At 40.0% G+C, this 26,203-nt stretch overlaps 1 protein-coding gene and 1 non-coding gene across 2 annotated transcripts in view; both read right to left on the bottom strand.

The window, feature by feature from the left end:
• Gtf2a1 (general transcription factor IIA subunit 1) overlaps window positions 1-25,894 on the bottom strand; it is a 34,639-nt gene extending 8,745 nt beyond the window's left edge. The window contains exons 1-7 of the mRNA XM_057782872.1: window positions 25,450-25,894; window positions 22,675-22,776; window positions 10,677-10,881; window positions 8,614-8,681; window positions 6,180-6,255; window positions 4,273-4,406; window positions 3,679-3,999 (exon numbers count right to left, since the gene is read on the bottom strand). Of these exons, the coding sequence (XP_057638855.1) occupies window positions 3,679-3,999; window positions 4,273-4,406; window positions 6,180-6,255; window positions 8,614-8,681; window positions 10,677-10,881; window positions 22,675-22,776; window positions 25,450-25,479 (936 nt within the window). The 5' untranslated portion in view covers window positions 25,480-25,894. The remainder of the gene's footprint in view (window positions 1-3,678; window positions 4,000-4,272; window positions 4,407-6,179; window positions 6,256-8,613; window positions 8,682-10,676; window positions 10,882-22,674; window positions 22,777-25,449) is intronic.
• On the bottom strand, window positions 9,333-9,475 carry LOC130883236 (small nucleolar RNA SNORA79). The gene has a single exon (XR_009057930.1). It is a non-coding gene; the product is annotated as a small nucleolar RNA SNORA79 (small nucleolar RNA).
• Window positions 25,895-26,203: the final 309 nt, after the last annotated feature.

Here is a 26,203-nt window from a genome sequence, read left to right as displayed (position 1 = left end):
TTCAGGTTGTCAATGTACTCAGTTCTTCATGCTTCTTTACAGCTAAATGCTATTTCGTTGTATGGCCATGACATGTTTTATTTGCCATTCAGAAGATACTAACAGATACCCAGATGCTTTTTCTGTCTGGATAGTCAAGGGGTACTGCCATGAGCACTCATGTACACCTGATTTTAATTCTTCCCTACATGTACTTGCAAGTGAAATTTGGCAAATCCTCACCAACACACACACACACACACACACACACATTTACTTTTAAAATTATACCATCCTGCGCTGGAGAGATGGCTCTAGCAATTAAGAATACTGGCTGCTTTTCCAGAAGACCTGAATTCAATTCCAGCACCCACATGGCAGCTCACAACCATCTATAACTTCAGTTTCAGGGGTCTGAGGCCCTCTTCTCTGGCCTCTGTAGGTACTGCATGTATGTGTTACACGGGAATATATGCAGGCAAAACACCCCTAATGTGGTTTAGAATTGCATTTCCCGCCGGGCGATGGTGGCGCACGCCTTTAATCCCAGCACTTGGGAGGCAGAGGCAGGTGGATCTCTGTGAGTTCAAGACCAGCCTGGTCTACAGAGCTAGTTCCAGGACAGGCTCCAAAGCCACAGAGAAACCCTGTCTCGAAAAACCAAAAAAAAAAAAAAAAAAAAAAAAGAAAAGAATTGCATTTCCCTAATGACATGATAATGTCATCTCAAACCTTTCATTCAGGTCGTCGGCAGAACTGAATTGCTCAAAGTTTTAAGAATGAGACCTTACTTTAATAAGGGCTCTCATGAGCTGAGGGATAGACAGGTAATGGCAGAGCAAAGTAACAAGCTTTAATAATACCCACAGATGCTGCAAATGGTGGCCCATATGTTTAATCCCAGCACTTGGGAAGCAGAGGCAGGCAGATCTTGGTGAGCTATAGAATAGCCTGGTCTATGTACTGAGTTCCAGGACAGCCAGAGCTACATAGTGAGACTCTACCTTTAAAAAAAAAAAAGGGGGGGGGGGAGGACTGGAGAGATGGCTCAGTGGTTAAGAGCATTGCCTGCTCTTCCAAAGGTCCTGAGTTCAATTCCCAGCAACCACATGGTGGCTCACAACCATCTGTAAAGAGGTCTAGCGCCCTCTTCTGGCCTTCAGACATACGCACAGACAGAATATTGTATACATAATAAATAAATAAATAAATAAATAAATAAATAAATAGGGGGGAAAAAGACAACAAAAATCCCCCAAACCCCAAATTTAGCCAGGCATGGACAGTGGTGCACAACTTTAATCCTAACGCTTAGGAGACATAGAGTTCCAAGCTGGCCAGGGCTACATAAGACCCTGTCTCAAAAACAACAATAAATTAATAACGACAAAAACAAATGCATAAGAAATTCGCATGACCTTTAAAACAAAAAAGTCCAATTTCTTTCATAAAGGTTACTATTAACATGAGGACCAGTGAGAAGCTTATGAGAAAGAAAAGAAGTTACAGAAGCACTCATGCACATCGATGCAAAACTTCTGTCAATGTGATTCTTGCAGTTACACAGAATACAATGTACAGGGTCCTCAGCTTGTCATATCGGGAACTCAAGACTGGTTTGTCAATTAAGATCAATCAATGAAATTCATAAATGACATTCTGAATCAGACATTTGTCTGACTATCAACTGGTTGCAGAAAAGCAATAAACAATAAAATAAAATACATTCCTTATAGTTTAAAGAAAAAAAGCAAAGCATTTGGTTAATTACAAAGAAATGAATTCCTTTAGCCCTAAAAGACATCTACAAAAGACAACAAATTACTTAACATTTTACTTAACAAATAACAGACCATTAAAAGAAGCTCCATCTACATATAAAACAAAAGAATCAACAAAGGCATTTTTACAAAAGGCATCAGGCTGGCTCAGTGATGGCTATTAAAATTTCTATGCACATCTATAACACTGGCAAGCAGGAGGAAATGAAATAGAAGTATCACTTAGAGAAGGACCAAAACTGGAAAAAGAATAAGGATAATGCTAAATACGTACTTCCACATAATAAAAATACAAATAGCAAGTAGATATTGAAAAGAGGCTGAAGCTCCTAAGTATTTGAGGATGTTCAAACTAAAACTAAATTAAGACACCATTTTTCTGCCAGACTGGAAAAATTCAAGTCTGCCAATATTAGGAAGTGGTAACATGTTGACATCTACAAATTAGATAAAACTGGCAGAACAAACTCAGTACAGTAAGTTGGCAAGTCCATGTTCATGTATAATAGTGAAGAGAAATACATGTATGAGTTCCCAAAAGACACATACAATATCTAAAATGCAGTAAAGAACTAGCCTGTTCCTCTAGTTCTCAATAGGATAATCAAATAATGGTACAGTCAACAGTAAAAATAATTACAATTATATGCAACAACCTGGTTGAACCTCAGGATTATCATTTTAAGACAAATTAACAAAAACTACATTAAAATACTGGAGTCATACTATTCATGGACAAGAAAAACTCAAGCAGCATTACCTTTGGAAATAGAAACAAATACTGAAATACAAAGACAAGTTCGTGATTAAGTCTGGCACAGACGCTTTGAAAGCAGAAGGAAGAGGCTGTAACTGGGAGGGAACACCAAAACACTTAACAGAAAAAAATTTTACCTAAATGGTGGCTGCCAGGATAGTAATATTTTAAAATACTTTATTCTCTTTTATTCCTCAAATATTTAATAACTATCTTTAACTAAATTATTCAGAAAAAAATGTTTAGACCCAAACAATGGCTCATACCTATAATTCCTGGGAGGCTGAACCAGGGAGATTACTACAAACTCAAGGTCGATCTGGGCTATATAATGATTTCCACTCTAGGCTACAGTGTGAAAATGTCTCCAAAAAAACTAAAATAATAATAAACAAATATAAATAAGTAAATTGAAACAGAATTTAGTATTAAGATTTAAAAGACGGAAGACTCCATTTTATGCCAAAGCAATTAACCATAAAAACTATGGTGGGCCAAATAATCACCTTGGACAGAGTAACTATCCTGGAAGAATGGAGAAAATGGGGCCATGTTTACAGACATCAAGAAAAAGGTATGAAGACCAATTACTGAGGACCTGGTATGGAACAAAACAAAAAAAGGCCAAAGACAGCTTTTGGCTGGAGCCATTACATTCAGCTTTTCTCCTCAAATACAACCATGCCTTTTTAATCACTGAAACAAAAGATCAATTACACCCTTCTGGTCTACCAATATCTTATGTTTAAGCCACATTATGTATAACTAGTGCAAGAATTTGATTTGTACTATCCCTATTAATGTATTTCCATTTCATAGTCATACCTTTAAGAAATGCACCTGTCATGGCTGGTTACTGCTAATATCAACCTAACAGGCTCTGTAATCACTAGGAGACAAACCTCCAGGCACACCTATGAGGGACAGGTGATCTAGCTCCTGAGAATGCCTATGATGGTCTGAAATGATGTGGTTAACTGAGGTAGGGAGACCCACACTCAAAGTGGATAACACCTTTCCCTGGGGTTAGTTGGGTTCAAGCATCCTCCTCCCTGTGCCTCTGAAGACATAGCAGGTCATTTGTCTGTTTAACACAAACACAACGGTAAACGATGAGGGGCTTCTCTTTTCAAGTCTCTTTCCTTTCTACTAGAAACTTACTTCTTCTACCTGCCCATCTTCAGCTCCATCTTTCTCTTTATCTTCCTCTTCATCATCATCATAGTCTTCTTCCTCATCTTCATCTTCCTCAGATGATGTGTCCCCTGTTCCATCAACCTGCAGCACCAATGGAGCCTGCTGCTGAGCAGGCTGGGCCTGTGGCTGCTGCTGGCCAGGGGCAGGTATCTGTGCTTGTGCTGGTGTGGGTGCTGCCACTGTAGTAGGGATGACCTGAGTTTTATTTCCTGCAAATAAGATCTGCTGTGGTTGGATGATGACACCTGTCTGTGGTGAAATCCCTCCAGGAAGTGGGGCTAGGACCTAGGGCAAACAAAACCACCTATTAGGAACTGGTAAGCAGGATCAAAACAACAGAACCAAACTAATAATAATTCAGTTTTAAACATGAAAAATGTAAATTGGGATTGGAGGCATAATAATAATGATGATGGTGATAACAACAATAGTTCAGAATAAGATTGTCTTGACTACTGTGCACATGTGAACTTGTGGGGAAAGAGTGGGGAACCACACAATAAATTCATACAGCTATAGCAGCAGATGGATCCCTGGGGATGGTTAACATTGCTTCACCTGCTGGATAACAGGAGCTTGCACTCCACCAGGTTGCATCTGTGGTATAACTTGTTGTTGTAGAACAACTGATTGCGGAGGTTGAAAGATATACTGGGCACCGTTGGCTGCTCGAACCACCTGAAGAATCTGGCCTAAGGCAAAAAAAAGAAAAAAAGAAAAAAATAGTCCAAATTGCTATTTCAGCAGCAATACACAAAGAAACAAATTTATATTGTTCTCAAGCCAAAGAACCAAAACCACCAAGTTAGAAGACTGACCGACCATCTTACGAAGGACTATCAATTATACATGATAAACTACAACCACTGTTATTCCCAACCTCCCCCTATGTCCTCCAAAAGTTTTTCCATATTTATTATTTTCATTAGCTTTTTTTTAAAACATGCATTGGTGTTTTACCTGCATGTATATCTGTGTGAGGATATCAGATCCCCTAAACCTGGAGTTACAGACAGCTGTGAGCTACCATGCGGATGCTGAGAATCGAACCCAGGGACAGAGCCATCTCTCCAGCCCCCTTCATTAGCTTTTTTTTCTTTTTTTTTTTAAACCAATAAAGCGTTAACAACAGACTGTTAAGAGTTATAAGGATACTAGTGAGATAATGCAGCAGTTACGAGCACTAGGTGCTCCTCCAGAGAAGTGGAGCTCCATTCCTAGCACCACAGGGCAGCTCACAGCCAGCTCTAACACCAGTTCCAGGGATTCTGACAACCTTTTCTGCACTCCCAAGGAACTTCAAGCACGTGGTACACAAACAAGCAGGTAAAATAGCTATACATATAAAATTAAAAAATGAAATAAAAAAGACTTAAAGACAGCCTTAATTACTTTTGCTCACATGGTAGGAATCTGTGTAGTAAACAGTATTAGACATTTCAATGATTGCTTTTAAAATTTAAAGACAGAAAGCTATAGTATCTTGTTTATACCTTAAACCAGAGCACAAGGCTTTGCTTCAAACTTTCAACAAGCAATGAAAATTTGCTGTAATTTTGACTCAATAACATATACAGAGTATGCTCCTTAAGAGTGAAAAACAATGCAAGCCAATGTGGTGGTGGCGCACACCTTTAATCCCAGTACTAGGGAGGCAGAGGTAGGTGGATTTCTGTGAGATCAAGGCCAGCCTGGTCTACAAGAGCTAGTTCCAGGACAAGTACCAAAGCTACATAGAAACCCTGTCTCAAAAAAAAAAAAAAAAAAAGTGAACAAATGCATGCATCAAGACAAAATTCTAATTGGTTCCTCACAAATTTAGAAAGTAATTAACAAATAAATAGATAAATAAATAAAATAAAAATTATACACATCAGTCCATATAATAGTCTGTGTAAGTCTTCCAAAGATAAGATGAAAAATATGCATTTGACATCAATGCAGAGACAATATGTCTAAGAATACACAATGAATCAGCTCTTCCAGTCCTGTGTAATTTAATTTGGTTATCACAAATTAATTCAAATATTTCATTTAGCTCATTTGGCAAAACAGATGCTTAGTTAAAAAAAAAAAGCCTCAGTAAATAACCATTTCTAAACAATCCCACTTCTTCGGCAGAGTGAACAAAAGATCCATCATTCCCATTTTAAATTTTTTTTTTTTTGAATCAGGGTTTCAGCTGGACTCCAACTCACTCTGAAATCAAGAATGACATTGAAGTTCTGATCCCCACCTCCAACTCCCAACTGCTGGCATCATGTGTGCTACCACAGTGGCTACAATTCTCATTTTTTCAACTGTGCCCTCAACAAAGATTTACAATTCTCTATTTTAGAGCTCTTTTTAACAAAAGCTAAAAACAAGTGTCAGTATTGTCTCCCTTCAGCAACAATAAAACATTAAGAGCTACTTGGTGTTAATTTCAGAACAATATTTAAAACTGCTTCCCTTGTTCTAATTACCTGAATTCGTGAATATCTGTTGAACAGGAGTCACGCCTGCAGGGAGTGCCAAGGTAGCAGCCGTAGCAGCAGCACTCTGGAATAACAAAAACAAAGGGGAAATCACATCTGCATGTGAACCTAATGAGACGGCAGACTTTGCAGTGCATGGGAGAATGGACTGAAACGCCACTGAAGCTCCGTGTGGCACACGAAACAACCTACTCAAGTGTCACAGGAAATCACAGGTCTGACTGTTTGCTTCCCCTAGAGAACTTACTCTAAGCAACCTCACAAGGACGTATACCCGATTCAAGCTGTCACAGCCTCGGCCTAACCGTATGTTTTTAGAAGTGCATGCACTAGCAGTCATGCTGTACCACAGATCAGACCACCATTCCGTGACTGCCATCCTTCCAAGTTTTTACATCCGATTTCCGGCTTCAGTAACAATATACTAAAGGTCAAAGTCAAACCTTTCTTCATTTTGTACATTTCTACCAGAATCAACATGTCCCCCTACAAAACAATCTAAAGAATTCCTTTGTTTCTGTAACTGGCAATTCTTCTAAGATGCCACATTATCTAAAAATGAACACAATGACACAATAGTCTAGGTAAAATATGTATTAAGCTGAGTGTTTCTTATTCCAAAAGCTTGGAGCCAGAACTATCTCAAACTTCAGCTATTTCCCCCAGATTTAGTGTATACACACACACACACACACACACACACACACCCTATCATCTATCCTGGATACGTGAACTCCAAGGTATATGGATGGTATTTTTCCTACATACATTAGGAAATATAAATATAATTTCATATTTTAGTAGCCTGTGGGTTTATTCCCTTTTCTGGGAATAGTCTTATATGTAATCCTCTCTAGCCTGTAACTCACTACCCAGACAGACTGGTCTTCAACATGAAGTGAATTCCCTGCCTGTGCCTCCCAAGTACTGGAATCACAAGTGCATACTAACATGCATAGTCTTGTTTTGTTCTCTTTCTTCAGACATAGTCTTTTTTTATAATTTGCTTTTATTTTATGTGCATTGGTGCTGTTCTTCCTTCAAATATGTCTATGTGAGGGTGTTGGGTCCTCTGGAACTGTAGATATAGACAGTTATGAACCACCATGTGAGTGCTGAGAATTGAACCTGTGTCCTTTGGAAGAGCAGCAAGTGCTCTTAACCACTGAGTCGTCTCTCTAGCCCTTTAGTCTTCTTTTTTTTTTAAAGACAGGGTCTCAATGCATAGTCCAGGATGGCCTCAAAATGATGATTCTCTTGCCTCAATCTCCTGAGAAATGGAATTACAAAAGTGCCCTATGATGGCCCCAGTGAGACTTGAGGCAAAATTACTCCATTTATTTGTTCCAAAGATATCATTTCTCTTGCTTGCCCCAAGAGGTTTCCAACACTCGTTTAGCTTCATTTTGTACTTGAAGTATTTTTATGCATCTAACCGTAACTACATTTAGGTATGGTTTCATTCCATTATGCTTACATATTCCTTAAGACATCAACTGCTACATACTCTGTTCAACCTATAAATTTTTAGAAAACTCACATTTGGATTAAGCTTAGGGAAATAAACGCTGTAGAGAAACTAATGCCAAAGAAATCAAAACGACTTTGCACAATTCAAAGGCAGGAGAGAAGGCTCAGTGGTTAAGGGCACTCATTGCTCTTGCAGAGGACCCAGGTTCTATTTCCAGCACAGACCCATGGCAGATTACTACCATCTGTAACTCCAGCTTCAAGGAATCTGCCACCCTCTTTTAGGCTTTATAGGTAGGCACCAGGCATGCATGTGGCTCACAAATACACATGCAGGCAAGCAATCATACACAAAGAATTTTTTAAAAATACAAATAAGTAAAAATAAAAATTGTAATAGCTAGTATTGAATAGCACTGTAAATATTGTCTAGGTAGCAAGACTGTACACAAGGAGTCATGTGACTAGCAGCTGACCTGCTTCTTATGGGCTTAAGGGCAGGTAGAAAAGAAGGGATGAATCTGGGAAGAATTGGAGGAGGGGGTAAATATGATTAAAATATATCATATGAAATTCTCAAATGACTAATAAAATTAAATTTAAAAAGAAATAGCTATCTTGAATCGTCCAGAACAGTTAATTTTCAGCAACTTTACAAATCTTAGCAGTTTAGAAAATATACTCTTAAACTTAACTGATTTCTGAAACAGAACTATGGGTGCTAGCATACGTTTGGCTGATTCCCTACAGTTATAATAACATATCAACCACAAAGTATTTTGGTATTTTTTAAGAAGAAAATTACATAATTTTATGAACTTTAATGTTTAAGATTAAGCTATTCTGCTCAAATCTTCCATAATCCTAAAATTGTTAAATATAATACACACAAATAGTTGCAATTTTAAATTAAATAACTAAAGCCAATGTAAGTGTCATGTTCAAGTCTTACCGTAATACTTGATGCATTCATATGCTGTATCAACTTAGAATCAGGGACAATAACTTGTGGTGCTGTAGCTACAAAGATACAAAGAAAAAAAAGACATTTGCAAACAAGGAACCACAAGGGTACTTCATACTCACAGCAGCGACGTCAATCTTTTCATACTTATATTTTTACAGTACAATATTCTCAAACTATTTTCCCTTTTGGAAGTTTTTAAATTTTTCTATGGAAATCAACAGCTGGGATATATTCATTTTATACTGAGAAACATTAAAATGATAATACCAGGGCAGGCGTGGTATAGTGTGTGCCTTTAATTCTAACACTCAGTAATCAGGCAAGCAGATCTCTGAGTTCAAGGTCAGCTTGGGCTACACAGTGAGACGCTGTCCAAAAACAAACAAACCAAAAACCAAAAACCTTTTACCAACTTGACAACTACACAATTGAGGCATTTTAACTAACTATTTAAAATATACAAATCAAGGGTGTAAGTGCTTGCTGTCCCAGAGCACGAGCGCTGAGCAGGCGGAGCAGGGGTGATGACACGGCCAGAAGCCTGACAACAGCGAGTCTGAGAGAGACCCCGTCCGTCTCAAACACCCCAACTTGTCTTCTGACTCCATGCATGCACCATGTCCATGGGCACCTACATCTGCATGTGCACACACACATCACACACAATTCAGAAACAATGGCAATGTCAGTTAAAAAATGCAAATAATTGTTTGATCCCGCAAATTTCAGAGAATACACAGATAATCCCATTATCTTGATACTCTCTGAATGAAAAAAATCAATTTTAATTTATGATGATCTAAAATCCTAGTGCCATGCCTAAAGGCAATAGGAGGAACAGTCATCAAAGATGGAAAGGATGAGATTATGTGGTACAGACGACATGGGTAAGAGCTGCTGAGGTAGCTCAGTGGGCAAAGGCGCTTGCTGCCAAGCCTAAAGACCAGAACTCCATCCTTAGAACTCACATGGTAGAAGGAGAGAACAGACTGCTGCAAGCTGTCCTGACTTCAACATGTATACCATGGTCTATCACTCCTCCACAAACACTAAACTAAGTAAATCTTAAATTAAAAAAAGATATTCAAAATCTCTTAGCTATAAACAATAAACCAGATCATATAGACTTTTCTACTACTTATCACTACTTGTTTTGTATTTCGCAGAGGAGATGAAACAAATGAGTCACCAAACAGTTACCACCTTAAGCCAAGCTTTCATGTATCCTGTTTCCTTTCCCAGTCAAGATTCATCTAACTACAATATTGAGAAAATTTTGTAACTGGATAGATTTTGTCATATTTAAAACAAAAAGTTTTGTATGATGGATCAAATGCTTTCTTTTTCCCTGGTTTTTCAAGATAGTTCTTCAATGTAGGCCTGGCTGTCCTGGAACTTCTATACTATAGACTAGGCTGGCCTTGAACTCAGAGATATGCCTGCCTCTACCTCCCAAGTGAGGCGTGCACCACTACAACCTGGCAAGATTCTTTCCAGGGCTCAGATTTTTCTTCAACTGTGAAATATAGCTAATAGCTATTCTACAACATCCCAGTAAAAGACTAACAAACAGAACCTATAAAATGATCTGTATATTGTAAAAACCTATAAAGTCTATAAGTGAGTTTTTTCTTTAAACCAAGCATTAAAATTAAGCTAAATTTCATATTCATTTTCTACTTAAGCTAGACTAAACTTTCAGACTATCAAAGTAACAAAATTTCTCTAATATACATGGATAAAAATAAAACATATCTTTGAAAGAACATGTTTCATAAAGAAACCATATATATATATACCTTATGTAATATAATGAAACCCTTCAGAAATAAGCCTCTATAGTTCCAGATCCCCATTTTTTTTCCTTAAACAAATACTTTCAATCACAAACTCAGCCAATAGAGAGGAACAGAACAATCAGTGAAGAATTTCCCCCAACCAAGTACTTATTCAAAAGCATGATACAAGAAACCCAAGAGTCACAAGAATACTTTCCAAAGACAAGTGTAGTTTCTGAGCCACGACAGGGACCAATCTGGCTCTCTCACCTTGCTGTGATGCAGGAATAAGGACCTGTTGGGTCTGTGCTTGCTGAGGTACCGTTTGTTGAGGTTGCGCTTGCTGGTGGTGGTGGTGGTGGTGATGCTGCTGCTGTTGGGGTTGATGTTGCTGCTGAACTTGCAACAAAAGCTGCTGCTCTTCTGAATGAAATCCATCTACTGCCCTAGACTGCATTAATTTATTCTCCCACAACTAAGACAAAGAACAGTAAAGTCTTCTCAGTGAGTCAAAGAAAACTCTTGACATATGAGCAAAACATTTATTAGGTGTTTATAACTTTATTCCATTTTAAGAAATGATACAATCATAAAAAAATAGCCTGCAATTCTTATACAAGTTTTATATATGGAAAATAAACCTTTATCAAATTTCACCTTTAATAAAGAACATTCCAAGAAATGTTAATTGGCAGGAGTTGCTTAACCAAGAGCCAATATCTTAAAAATCACAGCTTCTCTTTTCATTTCAAAACACTTATTAAGCCGGGCGGTGGTGGCGCACGCCTTTAATCCCAGCACTCAGGAAGCAGAGACAGGCGGATCTCTGTGAGTTCGAGGCCAGCCTGGTCTACAAGAGCTAGTTCCAGGACAGGAACCAAAAGCTACGGAGAAACCCTGTCTCGAAAAATCCAAAAAAAAAAAAAAAAACACTTATTAAATTACTTTTATAGAACTTTGCTCAATATGTATTTTCTATCTCATCAGGTGGTGGTGGTGCACACCTCTAATCCCAGCACTCAGGAGGCAGAGACAGATAGATCTCTGAGTTCCAGGCCAGTCTGGTCTACAGAGCCGAGTTCCAGGACTGCAGGACTACACAGAGAAACCCTGTCTCAAAAAACCAAACCAAAAAAAAAAAAAAAAAATCCCAAATTTTCTGTCTCTTAGATAGCAGTCAACAGAACAAATATTCATCTCTCCTTCAGTAGAATGAGAAGTAGAGGCATTCTAAATTAAGATAGACAACTTCCATTTGTCTAATCTTATAAGGAAAAGAAATCGAGGCCTTAATGGTCACTGCAATCCTCTACACCTCTTGAAATTTCCTTTCTAGCAATATGCCAAAGATTGACAATCACTTCCTGCTTTGTCATATATAGGCAGAACATATATAACCTAAAAATTCAAATTCTGCAACATTCCACAATCTGTACTGACTGCTACTAACATGTACAGTCTACTAACACGACACCACCAGTCAAAAATTCCACCTGATAAAATTTTACTCTAAGCATAAAATTTAAAATAGTGTGTGAAATTAGTTTCTAGCAATGTATACAAGGTATATATAAAACGTAAGTGAACTTTACTGCATTCTATATGCAAGTATTTCAAAATCTGAAAAGAATGTGAAAAGAAAATATTGCTGGGTGGGTGACACCTTTCAGATTAGGGATACCCAATCTGTATCTCCTTATTTCACTGCAGGGTGAATTCTATAATGGGAGGAGGAGGGAAAGTCACCCAAGAAAGAAGAAATGAAAACATTTCCAACTATTTCATTAACATATTTGCTTTCTGTTATGCTTAATGTTTAATTTAGAGCCTTACTCCCAAATGAGCTTTTAAAATGCAAATGAAACAATTTGGTCATTTTCACACTTGCACGTCTACACATACTGCTTTTAACGCCAGGAACTGCTCTTGGGATACTGCTAATTCACAGGCTTCTCCAAGATCCTCTCAGATGACTACATGCTAGTGACAATTCCAGCATCCTTCCAATAGTGTACTGAAAGAATGAAGTAAAGTCAGATTTACAGTAAAACTTATTTCTCTAGGAAGCCCAATACTTAAATACTTAAAAAGATACTAAACTCTATTCATAGCTATCAGAGTTAAAGCCAGTGACCACGGAATACTAGCTGCTATTACTACTGTAGTAGTGGTTTTAAATATGTAACAGCATTACATCACAAGCTGGGGAACCAGTTAATCCTGGTCTGTCTACTAATATGACTCAATCATGTAACATTGTTAGATATTTTCCTCACCTAAAATTAAAGGAAAATTGATTTACATTACTCCTAAACTTCTAGCCAGTAATAGACGCTTCTACAAACCCCACACTAAAAACAACTGGTTTCTCCCTGTAGCAACAAAGTACTACTTCCTAAGGGTTCAAATTGTGTCTGGCTGATCTCCGCAACTGGGCTAAAAGCAGTCAAAACAGGTGCCTGCATGACAAGTAAGACATGAGTGTATTGTATAAGTTTCTCAGATACACTAGTCACCTGAACCTCCTGTCTTCCTCTTTTTCAAACTCAAAACCTGGTTTCATGAGTCAAAATCAAGGCGAAGGGGTTGTTGAGATGGTTCAGGGAGTTAAGGCACCTGTCACCAAATTGATAATGGGTTTGATTTCTGAGACCCACACGGTAGATGAGAAAATCAACTCCCACAAGTTATCCTCTGACTTCTATATGTACATGGTGGTTCATATCCATACATATATGTGCATGCATAATATTTTTCTAAAAAAATTAAAATGTGACGTAAAAGAGCAATTGATGTTTAAGAAAATGGTTTTTAAGGTTTTTAAACCAGGTGTAGAGGCAGATGCCTTCGAGGCCAGCCTGGTCTACATACTAAGTTCCAGGACAGCTAGAGTTACATAGTGAGATCCTGCCGCGAGGGGAAAAAAGGTTCTTTGCACCACAATTTTCTAATTGAGATGAGGACGAGGATCCAACCTAGTTCTTTTTGTTTATTTTTAATTTTTTTCATTTTACACACCAGCCCCAGTCCCCCCCCCATTCTCCCCCCCCTACTACCTCTCCCTATCCCACCTCCCATCCACTCCTCAGAGGGGGGGCCCAACCTAGTTCTTTTTTTTTTTTTTTTTTTTTTTTTGGTTTTTCGAGACAGGGTTTCTCTGTGGCTTTGGAGCCTGTCCTGGAACTAGCTCTGTAGACCAGGCTGGTCTCGAACTCACAGAGATCCACCTGCCTCTGCCTCCCGAGTGCTGGGATTAAAGGCGTGCGCCACCATCGCCTGGCCCAACCTAGTTCTTAAAGAACGTGTTCTAACACTGACTGGTCCAAAACCCCAAACTATGATACTTTAAAAAAAAAAAAAAATTATCTTACTTGTATGTGAATTATATTGTGTGAATATATGTCACATGCTTATGGCTGCTCTCCCTGACCAAAAGAAGGCTGGATCCCTTGGAACTGGAGTTACAAGAGGTTTGGAGGCACCTGAAGTGGGGTCTAGGAACAGAACTCTGACCGAGTCACTATTCTAGCCTCCCTCTCACACTTTTCTAAATTCATGTTTCATTTTTATTACTATCAATTGGTGTACCCACTGGAATGAGAGCACATCATTCCAATGAAGCCTCTAATAAACAGAAATATTGACTACATGTAATATGCAGTTGAGTAATGGGGAATACTGTTTTTCTGTTGGGGAATATTCTTTTAAGATGTGTGACTTTTGTTTATGCTGCTTTTAATTCTGTGAAGCTATGATTCTTTGCCTGTCTAACACTTAATTGTCTAATAAAGACCTGAACAGGATAGCAAGGCAGGAGCAAGGCTAGGCGGGGCTGGCAGGCAGAGAATATAAACAGAAGGAGAATCAGGAAGAGAGGAACAAGGAAACAAAGAGAGGACATCAGGGGTCAGCCACCTAGCTACACATGCACAGCAAGCCACAGAAAAAGTAAAGAAAGATATACAGAAATAGAGAAAGATAAAAAACCCCGAGGAAATTTTTGGTAGATGGGTTAAGAAAAGCTGACAAGCCGGAAAAGCAAGATGTGAGGTAACAAGCCATGGGTCTCATGGTAAAATATAAACTAAAAGAAATGGTTAGAGCTAGCCAGCAAGAAGCCTAAGACACTGGCCAGATAATTGTAACTTAAAAAAAGAAAGAAAGAAAGAAAAGAAGAGCTGGCAAGAAAAAGCCAAGGTAAGCCAGGCATTCCTAAGAATAAGAATCCGTGTATGATTTATTTGGGAACTGGGTGGTAGCCCCCCAAAAGCCAAAAGAGTCAAATATCACAAAACAGCTGAGTGTATGTTCAACTCCCCTACTTTCCCATATCAAGAGCCTATCAATCAAAAAATCATAACTGAGGTTTCAAGTGTACTTCAGTGGTTAAGAGTGCTTGCCCAGTTAGCATGAAATGAGAACCACTAATTCAGAACAAGAAAATAAAGAAAATAGAAGAAAGTAGGGTGGAGGGAAGAGACAGCAGCTGCAGAACAATAAGTAATTCTGAGGTGTGATCCCACACCTCCTCTATCAGCAGGTTTAGACATGAGCCACGACAACTCACCACATTATTCTGGGATGTTTCCCAGTGAATAGTTGAAGTTGAAACCAATGCTTTTCAAATTGAGGATTGAAACCTATTAGTGGGTCATTAAAAAGTCAATGTTGAATTTTGTATGACAAACAAAATGAAAGGGAAATGCAGCATAAAAATAGCTTCTGTATTTTGTTATATTTTCTGCCATGTTAACAGGATTAGTTCTCTGAAGTTTACAAATGCATCTTTTGCTTAATTGTAACCACAGTAAATCATAATCTGTAGGTTATACAATATGTAATACTGCATATAATGTAGTATGTGTAGCCTATAATATATTCACCCTTATAGTTGAGAAAATAGTTCATGTTCCAACTGGAAGTCTAAAACTACACTCGACTCAAATACATACATTTCCCTACATACATACAAATCCATGATAAAGTTTAATTTGCAAATTATATACAGTGCAAATAAAATTAGTGAAACATAACTATAAGGATCTCCTGTGATAAATCCTATGTGACTGATCTCTTTCTCAAGCACCTTACCAAACGAACTGCAGTCTTCTTGCGGGCTGGTGTGGAAAGTCCTTCTGTCTATGTTTTGCTTTTATTGGTTAATGAATAAAGCTGTTTCGGCTAGTGAAATACAGTGCCTACATGATAAGATGGTGAAGCACACGGACACTTTGATGGAACAGCTCTATGTAAGGTTAGCTGAACATAAACATTGCAGCATTGCAGCAGGGATTCTGACAACTGGGTGGACACAAAGTGATTAATGGATGAGCTGCATATGCAGAATGAATAAACTGCATATAGGAATGACTCACAACCTCGACTATGCAGCTGGCTGGGGAGTTTTCATCATTCTAGTCAGAATGCACACAACTTCAAACCCACAAATTGCTCATTCTGGAATATTTCATTTAATATTTTTCTAATAAAGGTGACCAAGGGTGACCAAAACCTCAAAAAATAACAACAGGGGTTGGAGAGAAGCATTAGTAGTTAAAAGAACTTCCGCTCTTTCAGAGGACCCAGGTTCAATTAACAGCACCCATCGTGGCGACTCAAAATAGTCTGTAAACCCAGTTCCCAGGGATCCAATGCCCTCTTTCCTGCCTTACAGGCACCAAGCACATGGTGCAGACATACACACGTAAAATATATTTTTAATAAAGAAGACCATAGATAAGGGGAAACTAGTACACTTATTTTGAGGAACAGCGGCTTGGTCCCGTGCTGCTACCCACGCCATTTAGTCGGACTCTAGAGCAGAAGCTTGGGTAGTACAGCCTATCTGCCCTAGACTAGCGGATACTCAACTTGAACTATAGTTTCAAACTGCTTTTAGTGAAATAACCTTAGACTGCTTTTAATCTGCAGTCTTCTAAAATGAAACATCAAAGTCCCAAAGCCTGAAAGAAAAGCCAGTCACTTAAGCTACACATGGTGGTACACATCTTTAACCCACAGCACTTGGGAAATAGAGGCAGGTGATCTGTGAGTTCAAGGCCGACCAGGGCTCCACAAGGGGGAGGGGGTATGGTGGTTACTTCCTGTGTATATTAGAAACAGTTTTACTTTTGAATGAACTCCTTCATGAAGAGACTATTTTACTAAGGACCTAACAGATAACTAAAAATTTACCAGTCATTTAGTATGAAATTCAAACAAAATTGGAAAAATAAAACTGTTTTCTATTTTCTATATAGCATGCTACTGCATTTTAGGCAGAGTATGTCTGTATCATTCAGCATGGTCCCATGGGAAATGCAACATTCCTAGTTCTTAGCTACTAAATGTTAAAGGTGTTGGCTAGTCTTGACACACGAACAAGGTCCCATATATTCCAAAAGCTCTGCAGGAGTTGAGCTAATCAATCAAGAATCAGGACTTAGCCAGGTGGTAGTGGTCACACCTTTAATTCCAGCACTTGGAAGGCGGAGACAGGCGGATTTCAGTGAGTTCAAGGCCAGCCTATAGTCTACAAAGCAAGTTCCAGGACAGCCAGGACTGTTACACACTGTTACACAGAAACCCTGTCTCAAAAAAAAAAAAAAAAATCATGATAGGTATAACTAAACAAATATAAAAATAATAGTCTACAGCTATGCACTATGCTTATACCATCAAGTCAAATTTTATTTATTCAATGCTTATCTTCATTTTTTAAAAAAGATTTATGAGCCGGGCGGTGGTGGCGCATGCCTTTAATCCCAGCACATGGGAGGCAGAGGCAGGCGAATCTCTGTGAGTTCGAGACCAGCCTAGTCTACAAGAGCTAGTTCCAGGACAGGCTCCAAAACCACAGAGAAACCCTGTCTCGAAAATCCAAAAAAAAAAAAAAAAAAAAAAAATTTATGTTTACAACGGTTTTGCCTGCATGCATGCATGTGTAATACCCACAGAAGTCAGAAGGCATTGGATTCCTTGGAAAATGGGAGTTATGGATGGCTGTGAGCCTCGATGCAGGCACTGAGAACTGAACTCAGGTCCTCTATAAGAGCAGCAAGTTAACTGCTGAGCCATCTCTCCAGTGTTTTAATTTTACTTCAACACAATTTTAACTGTATCAAAAAGTTCCAGATTCTAACTGTTCGCAGTTAAAACAATGTTACATTGTTTTGGCAATAGTAACTGTATTAGTAATGCTGAAACTAGGAATACCAAATTGTAAATATTTCTTTTGCTTAGAAAACTGGAAGAGTTTTTTATTATTCACTCCCTTTCCCACATGTAACTATTAATTCTGGTAAACCCATACTTCAGTAATTTTTTGCCTAGGCATCTAAAATTGACATGAAAAACATTAACTTCTGTTCCCAAAAAGACTGAGGTGTAGCCGGGCGGTGGTGGCGCACGCCTTTAATCCCAGCACTTGGGAGACAGAGGCAGGCGAATCTCTGTGAGTTCAAGACCACCCTGGTCTACAAGAGCTAGTTCCAGGACAGGCTCCAAAACCACAGAGAAACCCTGTCTCGAAAAACCAAAAAAAAAAAAGACTGAGGTGTAAAACTGTATGTGTTACTGAAGACAGTTTAATAACTAAACTTTATTTTGGTTCTATATAAGTACATATGTAGACATTATCACCTCCTTTAAAGAAAAAGAACCTGAAGAAGTTAGGCAAGTTATCCAAGATCAACAAATAATAGAAGGCAAAAATAGGATAACTAAAATCCAGAAGTCTATTTCATTGTCTCTGAATATTGTATCCTGGGCACTTCACTTGTCTTGCCCTAATGCTAGCTCTAATCCACACTTCTCATCTAACCACACTTCATCTACTGTCTATTTCGTTTGGGAAAGTGAGTTCCCCAACAGCTTCTGGAAGCTCTGAAATGATTAGTTGTACACTTTACCCAGTAGCTAGATATTTTGTGGAAACAAGAGAGTGGTTTAAAATATCTAGCCCAGCATGCTGCTGGAGAATGGGCAGTTCACAGTGGGATTCAAAGTGAACTCTACCCATCCCGTGACGAGGGCACTTAGCTAACAGATGGTGGGAATGTGAAGGGAGGGCTTTCAGCTCAAGGCACACACCTAGGTCCACATTTCTACTACCTACTAGCTAAATGCTCTTGTCAAAGGACAGAAAGTAGGTAATTACTCAATTTATACTCTAGATATTCATATCAATGTATCAAGTATCTATCTACAATTAGCGTATGTTTAGGAAATGGTTCTCAAGTTTGGGGTGATTTTGCTACTACTTCCTTAGGGACACTAGCAATAAAGACATTTCTGAACATAACTACAAAGTGCTATGTAGTGAGCTGAAGGATCCTACATGAAACAACTAACCAATCATGTCAACATGCCAGAAGCACCAAATCTGAGGCCCTAGAGCCTGAATTTTCAGACGCATCTCTAACTGAGGAATCTATTTTATCAGCACAGAAGCTTAGTGGCAGAGCACTAGCCCAGCATGCACAAGGTGCTTCATTTAATCTCCAGCAATGATAGGAAAAATGTATATATTTCAAGTTGTACTTACTATTTAGATATAGGCAGGGCTGACAAATTGTTTTTAATCATTTACTTTACATTTTTGTTTGTTTTGAGACAATCTCACTATGTAGCCCTGACTGGGGCCTGCAATTACAGACTAGGTTGACTTTAAATTTGTGCAGACTCTCCCAGCTTCCCCTTCTTAGTCGCTTATTATTCACTTTGAAGAGAATTTCTACTGTTATTACCACCCAGCTAATTGCCAATCCACAATCCCTTAAAAACAAGTTTATCGACAATATCTTATGTCTTCCCTAGTTCCCACAGTTCCCACATCTAAGTGAGCTCCTAACACTTGAGAAATCATCCCAAGAACTGGGCTGAATTTCTTTTTTAAGTCATGACATTACCTGCAGTATCCAGTTAACCTTTACATTACAGGCATCCTCACCATGTATCTCAGGTCATAATCTAATTCCCACTGTATCTGACAGCCTTAGCAACCTTTTGATAATCTCTGTTAAACAGTTAAAAAGGGAGAAGGGCTAGTGTTAAATTAAAGTCCATTATAAATCATAAAATATACACTGACTGTTAACCTTGTTAACGAGAAAATCTGTGTGGCTCAATGTGGTAATCACTAGCCACATGTAGTGATTTAAATTTAAGTAAAATTAATAAAAATGTATTTCTCAGTTGCTCTAATCACATTCCAAATGCCTTACAGTCGCATGTGGCTAGTGGCTAACGACTACTGCGTAGCAGATGACAGACAGACACAGAGCATTTCTTCCCAGCACTGTAGACAGCTGTTCCCTGGACAGGACTAGCGTCCAACTGCGAAAACTAAGGCACATTCTGAAAATTCTAACGAGGTCCTCAAGAAATTTAGTAGAGAGAATTAAGTTCATTCTGGTCTAACAGCTTTAACTCTTTTTTTTTTTTTTTTTTTTTTTTTTTGGTTTTTCGAGACAGGGTTTCTCTGTGGTTTTGGAGCCTGTCCTGGAACTAGCTCTTGTAGACCAGGCTGGTCTCGAACTCACAGAGATCCGCCTGCCTCTGCCTCCCGAGTGCTGGGATTAAAGGCGTGCGCCACCACCGCCCGGCCATCAGCTTTAACTCTTATTACAACCCAAGATATAAGAGTATGCCCCACTTAGCAATAAAAATAGCGTTGTTAAGATTTAGGAGCCACAGCTACTATTAGCCAGTTCACTAAATATTTAACTGAATGCAAGCCACACATGGCAGGTATTATGGTAGAAACTGAAGATCAAAAATTGAGTCTCTTTTAAATGTAAGAAGCATGCAAATGCAGAGACTTGATTTTTCCGAGACAACTCAGTTTCTCTGAATAGAATGTCTTATAGTTATGGGGACCAGTCAGAAGACTGAAGTGTCAAGACTGTAAACTTACAAAACGAGCAATTAATAAAGATCCAGAATTGACCTCTACTGTAAATCAATTAAAGTCTCTAAAGCTCATTTCCACACCTACAGAAATTATGTCTTCCACACAAAGTCTGTATAAAGCTACAGAGTATAAGAACAGCATTTGAAGACAGCAAAGCACTTAGTCCAGCAAACTACGGACCATGCTAAACTTCTGCATTTACTCTCCCTGTAACTTAGGTACTTTACGCTGTTCCCACTCCTGTTTCAGAGGAGGTTCTCTAACACTAGCATCCTTAAGCATCAATACATTTCCACTTCTCTCCCACTAGATATTACTCACCTCACTAAAACTTACATTTGTTCCTTTCTCACATTGACAAATTCTTACTCAATATTCTAAAAGTTAACAAATTAAGACATACTTCATCTCCACAATAAAACTCAGATAGATTTACTTTACTTTAAATGAGTGCTAAATTCTAGCTTCCACATCTGAATGGAAAAGACCACAGCTAATGTCCCTAGACATTTATTAGCTGTGATAATTTCAACACACCTCTAAAGGAACTGCTTCCAATTTCTAAATCAATAGTTCTAATATCTTGTGATCTCAAGTTCCTTATCTATTATATTGTGTATGGATGACGGGGGTGCATATACCATGCATGGCACATGGAGACAACTTTATGCAGTTTCTGCTCCACTTATCTCTTTTCAAAATTACTGAGAACTTCAAAAAAATTTTAGGTCTATGTGTATATAAATGACAGCAATTTTTCCAGAATTAACAACAACAACGACAAAGTAGCAGAAAGGACTTAAAAGAAGCTAGATGCCCCATCTGCCTCTATATTTTGCTCTTGTTTTGGTTCAAGAATAGAAAGAAAATTTTCTCTTACAGTTACACAGTTGAGAAACCAAAAGGTATTTTAAAATATTTCTTAATAGTTCAGCAATATCTCAACCTATACCAATGAATTTTTCATATTCAGAGTAAAATCTATTAATATATAATTTTAAATGGAACTTCCAACATACATTGAAAATAAATTATGCATATCTTTCCAAAGTTAACACATTTCCCTAAACAACAGTGAGTATAAAATAGTCATCAACACAATAAATACACCTAAAGCAAGCCTGCGGCTTTTAAGGAAAGAGACAGTAAGTACTGTGCACACAAGTGTGAGCTGAGCTGCAGGCTTATCACTGGACAACTTGTGTAGGTATGCATGTGGAGCCTACAGAAGGATCTTAAGTTTTCCTCTATGACTTTCCACCTTTGCCTGGAGACAGGTCTCTCATTAAAACCTGGAGCTCCAAGCTTCAGTGAGCTCCTGGGATCCAGATGTCTCCATCCCCCAAACACTGGGGTGACAGGGACGTGGTGATGGAGATCTGAATTCAAGTTCTCTTAATTTCAGAGTAAGCACTCTTAATGTGTCTTTTCCCCAAACACACTAGATATAACTTCAAAATTAAGGAATGATAAACTATGAAATTTTCAAACTTGGGTACTTAGTCCAACCAGTATAAAAATACTCCACAGATCTATATAAACAAAAATGCTATCTCTTTAAAATTTATTTTTATTACGTATATATGTGTCTTGCCTGCATGAATGTCTGTGCAGCACTTGTGTGCAGATGCCTGTGAATGCAGAAGTGAGCATCTCCTGAGACTGTAGTTACAAACTATTGTGAGTCACCATGTGGGTACCGGGAGTTGAACCCAGTTCCTCTGGGAAGAGCGGTCAGAGCTCTTAATCACTGGGCCATCTCTCCAGTTCCCACACAAACGTCATTTTAAAAAAATCTAAGTATATTTGCATAAATTTAAGAGAAAAACTAGCTCTCAATGTTCAATATATAATAACTGGAACATTGAGCACACATAAAGGAGTTAACTCTAATGCCTAAATTCTTTTATCATAGCAAGGATTTGTTTAATCCCTGTAGCAAACAACTTTTAGAACAGAAATACAGTAAGACTACAAAAACATTAAAGCTGTTACTGAGACGTCAAGTAATTGAACCACAAAACACTACATGTGAAGAAGAAAAGCTATTTGGGGGCATTCTGGTAGGTATCCCTACATTTACTGCATTTAATCCTGAGATCAACCAGCAGTTAAGTCTGTGCTACCAATTCCTGTCTTGGAGGGAAAGAAGCTGAAATGCAAGTCCTCTGCACACAGTCAGAGGGAGATGAGATGGTACATCTGAGGTTTAAAACGAAGACCCTTCACTAGACTCAGGCATCTCTTCGTCTCTCCTTAACGTCAAACATTCAGACTACGGGAAAACTACCTCTTGGTGACAAAGGAAATGGGCTTTTCTTGAGGGTGATATTATTTAAAAAGAGCCAAACTCACAGTTTTTAGTTCCATCAGGACTTGTTCATCCACTCCATCATCCAGAAAGATGTCTCGTACATCATTAATAACATCTTCAATCACAGATCTATATAATTTAGGCTTTAAAGGAAAAATAAGATTCAATAAAAGACTGATTTCAAAAGTTTAACAGCCTTTAAGAAATTCTTAAATACAAGCCATTTGGCCAACTGTCTAAAATTTACTTTAAACTGTGCCTTTAAAGATATGGCAATCCTAAACTAGGCTTATCACTCGGGAGGCAGACAGGAGGGTTTCAGATTTCCAACCTCGTCTACAGAGAGACCCTGTTTCAAAAACAAAAACAAGCAAACAAAAAACATATTTTGGCCTCATTAAACTGGATTTAATAATCACATATTTTATAGAGGCATAAGGCTGTGCAATGTAGTTCATAAACCAAAGTTCTTTATACACAAGCAACCCAAATTCCAGTTACAATTTCCTTGTTTATGAGCAAAATAACAAACACAATGATTAATAGTTTATGATGTCTGGGTCCTACTATCCACGCTTGGTTTAACCCCTGTCCTATCTCATAACCTTTCTTTCTTTTTTTTTTTTTTTATACTATGGTAGTAGTGTAATAACCTTTCCAATTATTGAATTTTGGGGAACTTTCAGTTCACTAGGCATCTCCTGGTCATAACCAGCAATCTAATCAGAATTTGATCATATAAATGCCTTTGTCCCCCTGCCCTAGTTTGTCCTTCAAGCTACCCCACTGAACTGTACATTGGCCGTGTAATTTTAAATTGGTAGGACAAATTTCCAGGAGACCAGATGCTTTAAGATTTCAAGAAATCAGTTACCCCCAAATCTTCTGAGATTCAGACACTTGGGTACAAATCTGGTTTCACTATGGCTGAAGGGAAAAGGGAAATGCTTAAATTCTAATCTCTTGGGCTAGGGTTTGTCTCTACTGCATACAAAGTCATTTAGATCTGTCCTTTCGAAACTTTGAAAGCCGTAAATTAGAGGTATCGTGTGGCATCATCAAGTGATTCACTGGAAGGTTCTTTTCAGAAAGTATTAATTTTCTAGCACAATATTAAGTAAATTGGGTGGGTTGTTATACTGGACCCATGTTAGCCACTGATACAATTAAAACCACCACCTAACCTTTAATGCTTAAAATCCAGTTTAGTACCCCATATATCAATGTATTGTAGGCAGAAAGATCTCTCGAGTGACTAAGCTTCTGTCACTTGGTGCTTTGTGTGTCCGTATTAAGAAAACACGATGAAACGTTAGGCGCTGTGTTTCTAACATTTCCTGAATACCTGATGAACAAAACACTACCAAACCCAAGTCCTCTGTGGGAGAAACATTTAATGTACAATATTCTTCAAGCTGAGAATGTTTAAAAAAAAAAGTTCAAGGGGACAAAAAAAATCATCTATTGTCTAATATGGTTTAAAATTTAAATTCTATAAATAAAGAGGAAAAATAAAACGATGCTGCAATTCTGGCCTACTTCCCACTACAAACAAAGGCAGCATACCCTAGCTTTTACAGGAAAACACACTCGGATCTGTGAAAGCAGCCTCCCGGCTCGGAAGCGAAATTTCGGCGTGAAAGGAACCTAGAAATAAATTGAGCTCCGCACGCTGGCGCCTCTCGCCTCGGGAGCACGCACCTCCCAGCCCCGCGCTCAGCAGCTCTCACTATTTAAAGCCGGATCTGGTGTTTAAATGGAGAGGCGGTGACGTAGGCCTGAAAAGCACCTTCCCATCCTGGCAGAGTCTATATTAGAGAGCGGCAATGGCTCTATATAAACAGGGCAGCCAAAGGGAGGAGGACCACAAGGCGCAGGCACTGAAAAGCAGGGTAAGCGGCCGCAGCCATGATGGATCTACCCGAGTCGCCAACGGTACGGTGTCGGGCGGCAGCGGGCTGCTCTGCGGCGTTTGGGGCCGGGCGAAAAAAAGAAAACAAAATGAAACCAAAAAAGAAAAAGAAAAAAAAAAACAAGTGTTTTATTATAATTAAAAATTAAAGAGTTGGGGTGGTCTAGTGATCACACTGCATTGGTGACTACGGAAAAGGTTATTTTTATGTGACTGCTTTTTGCAAACCTACGTGATCGCAAGGAACCAAAAAAATGGAGCAGCGGGAAGAAGTAGGCAAATTTCAAGGCGAATGCGGGGACACTTGGACCACTCATTGTAAGGCTTTGTTTGTCCTGGTGCTTTTGCTAGTCGAAGTTACCACGGGGGTTTTGCTTCCCCTTCGCCATTTTACCCACTGGGGAGGAACCGAGATAAGTGCTTTCCAACCTTCATTTTTTTTTTTCTTTTTTTTTTTTTTTTTGGAAGATTAGCAAAATCGGCCCCAGTGCAGGCTTTCCAAAGCACCACCTCCAGAGAGCCCCCGAAGGCACGCCGGACCTTGGCAGCGTCCTAGTGGACACCCCAGGAGCGGGGCTCGACCCGCGGCCGCTCGGGGGCTGACCGGGTTCGGCCCCCGCGTGGGGTCGCCGCCCGCCTGTCCTCGCCCCGGGGTCGGCAGCCAGGGCCCAACGGCCTGCGTGGCCCGCCCCGCGGCGCTCCCGGCCCCGCCGCCCTCCGCCCGCCAGCCCTCGGCGCCCCCCCGCCCGGCCAGGCCCGCGGCGGGCAGCGGCGGTGGAGGGCGGAGGGGGGAGACCGGGTCGGGAGAGCCGCCTCGCCCGGGCCCGCCCCCGCCCGCCCCGGCCGTTGCCTGCCGCCGCCGGAACCTTCGCTGCCCCCGCCGGCCACCGCACCACGTCCTTACCACGGTGTTTGTGTTTGCCGAGTTCGCCATTTCCACACACAACACAAACAAGAGGGAACGAGATTTAAAAAAAAAAAAAAAAAAAAAAAAAAGAACCCTCAGACCGGGAGGGTGACCCAAGTCACCCGCAAGAGTGGGGCAAAATTTGCTCAACAAAACCGATCCCGAAGGAGTGAGAGGCGGGGGACCAGGAGGAGGGGGGCACTCCTCCCGCGGCTCGGCGCCTCGAGAATCGCCTTAAAGAAAAAAAAAAAATAGGAAAAAAAAATACAAGCCACTACCCTTCGGGGGGCTAGGGGGGCGTCACCCGCTCCCCACACGGCGCCGCGGAGGGAAACCAACACCGGTCACCGCTCCCAGCGCCGCCGCTGCCGCCACCGGCTGCAGCTCCAGCCGTCCGGTCCGCCTGCTTCTCCCCTTTATATAGCGAGCCAACAAGCTGCGCGAGCTGCCGCCGCCGCCGCCGCCGAGAGACAGGGCGGAGGGAGGGAGGGGCGGAAAGGGCGGGGGCAGGGGGCGGGGCCGAGCGCGAGACACCGCGAGAGCCGCGTGCGCACGCGCGCCGGGGCCGAGCGCGCCCTGGCTGGGGCCGGGTGGGCGGAGCCGCGCGGGGGGGGGGGTGACTAGAGTAAATACGGCCTACCCCCCCTCCACACACACACCCCAAGTCTCGCGTGATCACGTGCTGGGCAGACTGGCGGAAGCGATCCGGGCTGGTGTGGCGGGAGGAGTCGGCCGGGCGATGGAACTGGAG

This window comes from Chionomys nivalis, chromosome 10 (genome assembly GCF_950005125.1).
Source record: "Chionomys nivalis chromosome 10, mChiNiv1.1, whole genome shotgun sequence".
Classification (NCBI taxonomy): domain Eukaryota; kingdom Metazoa; phylum Chordata; class Mammalia; order Rodentia; family Cricetidae; genus Chionomys; species Chionomys nivalis.
The sequence above is the reverse complement of the archived record's forward strand: the minus strand, read 5'-3'. Positions and strand labels throughout refer to the sequence as shown.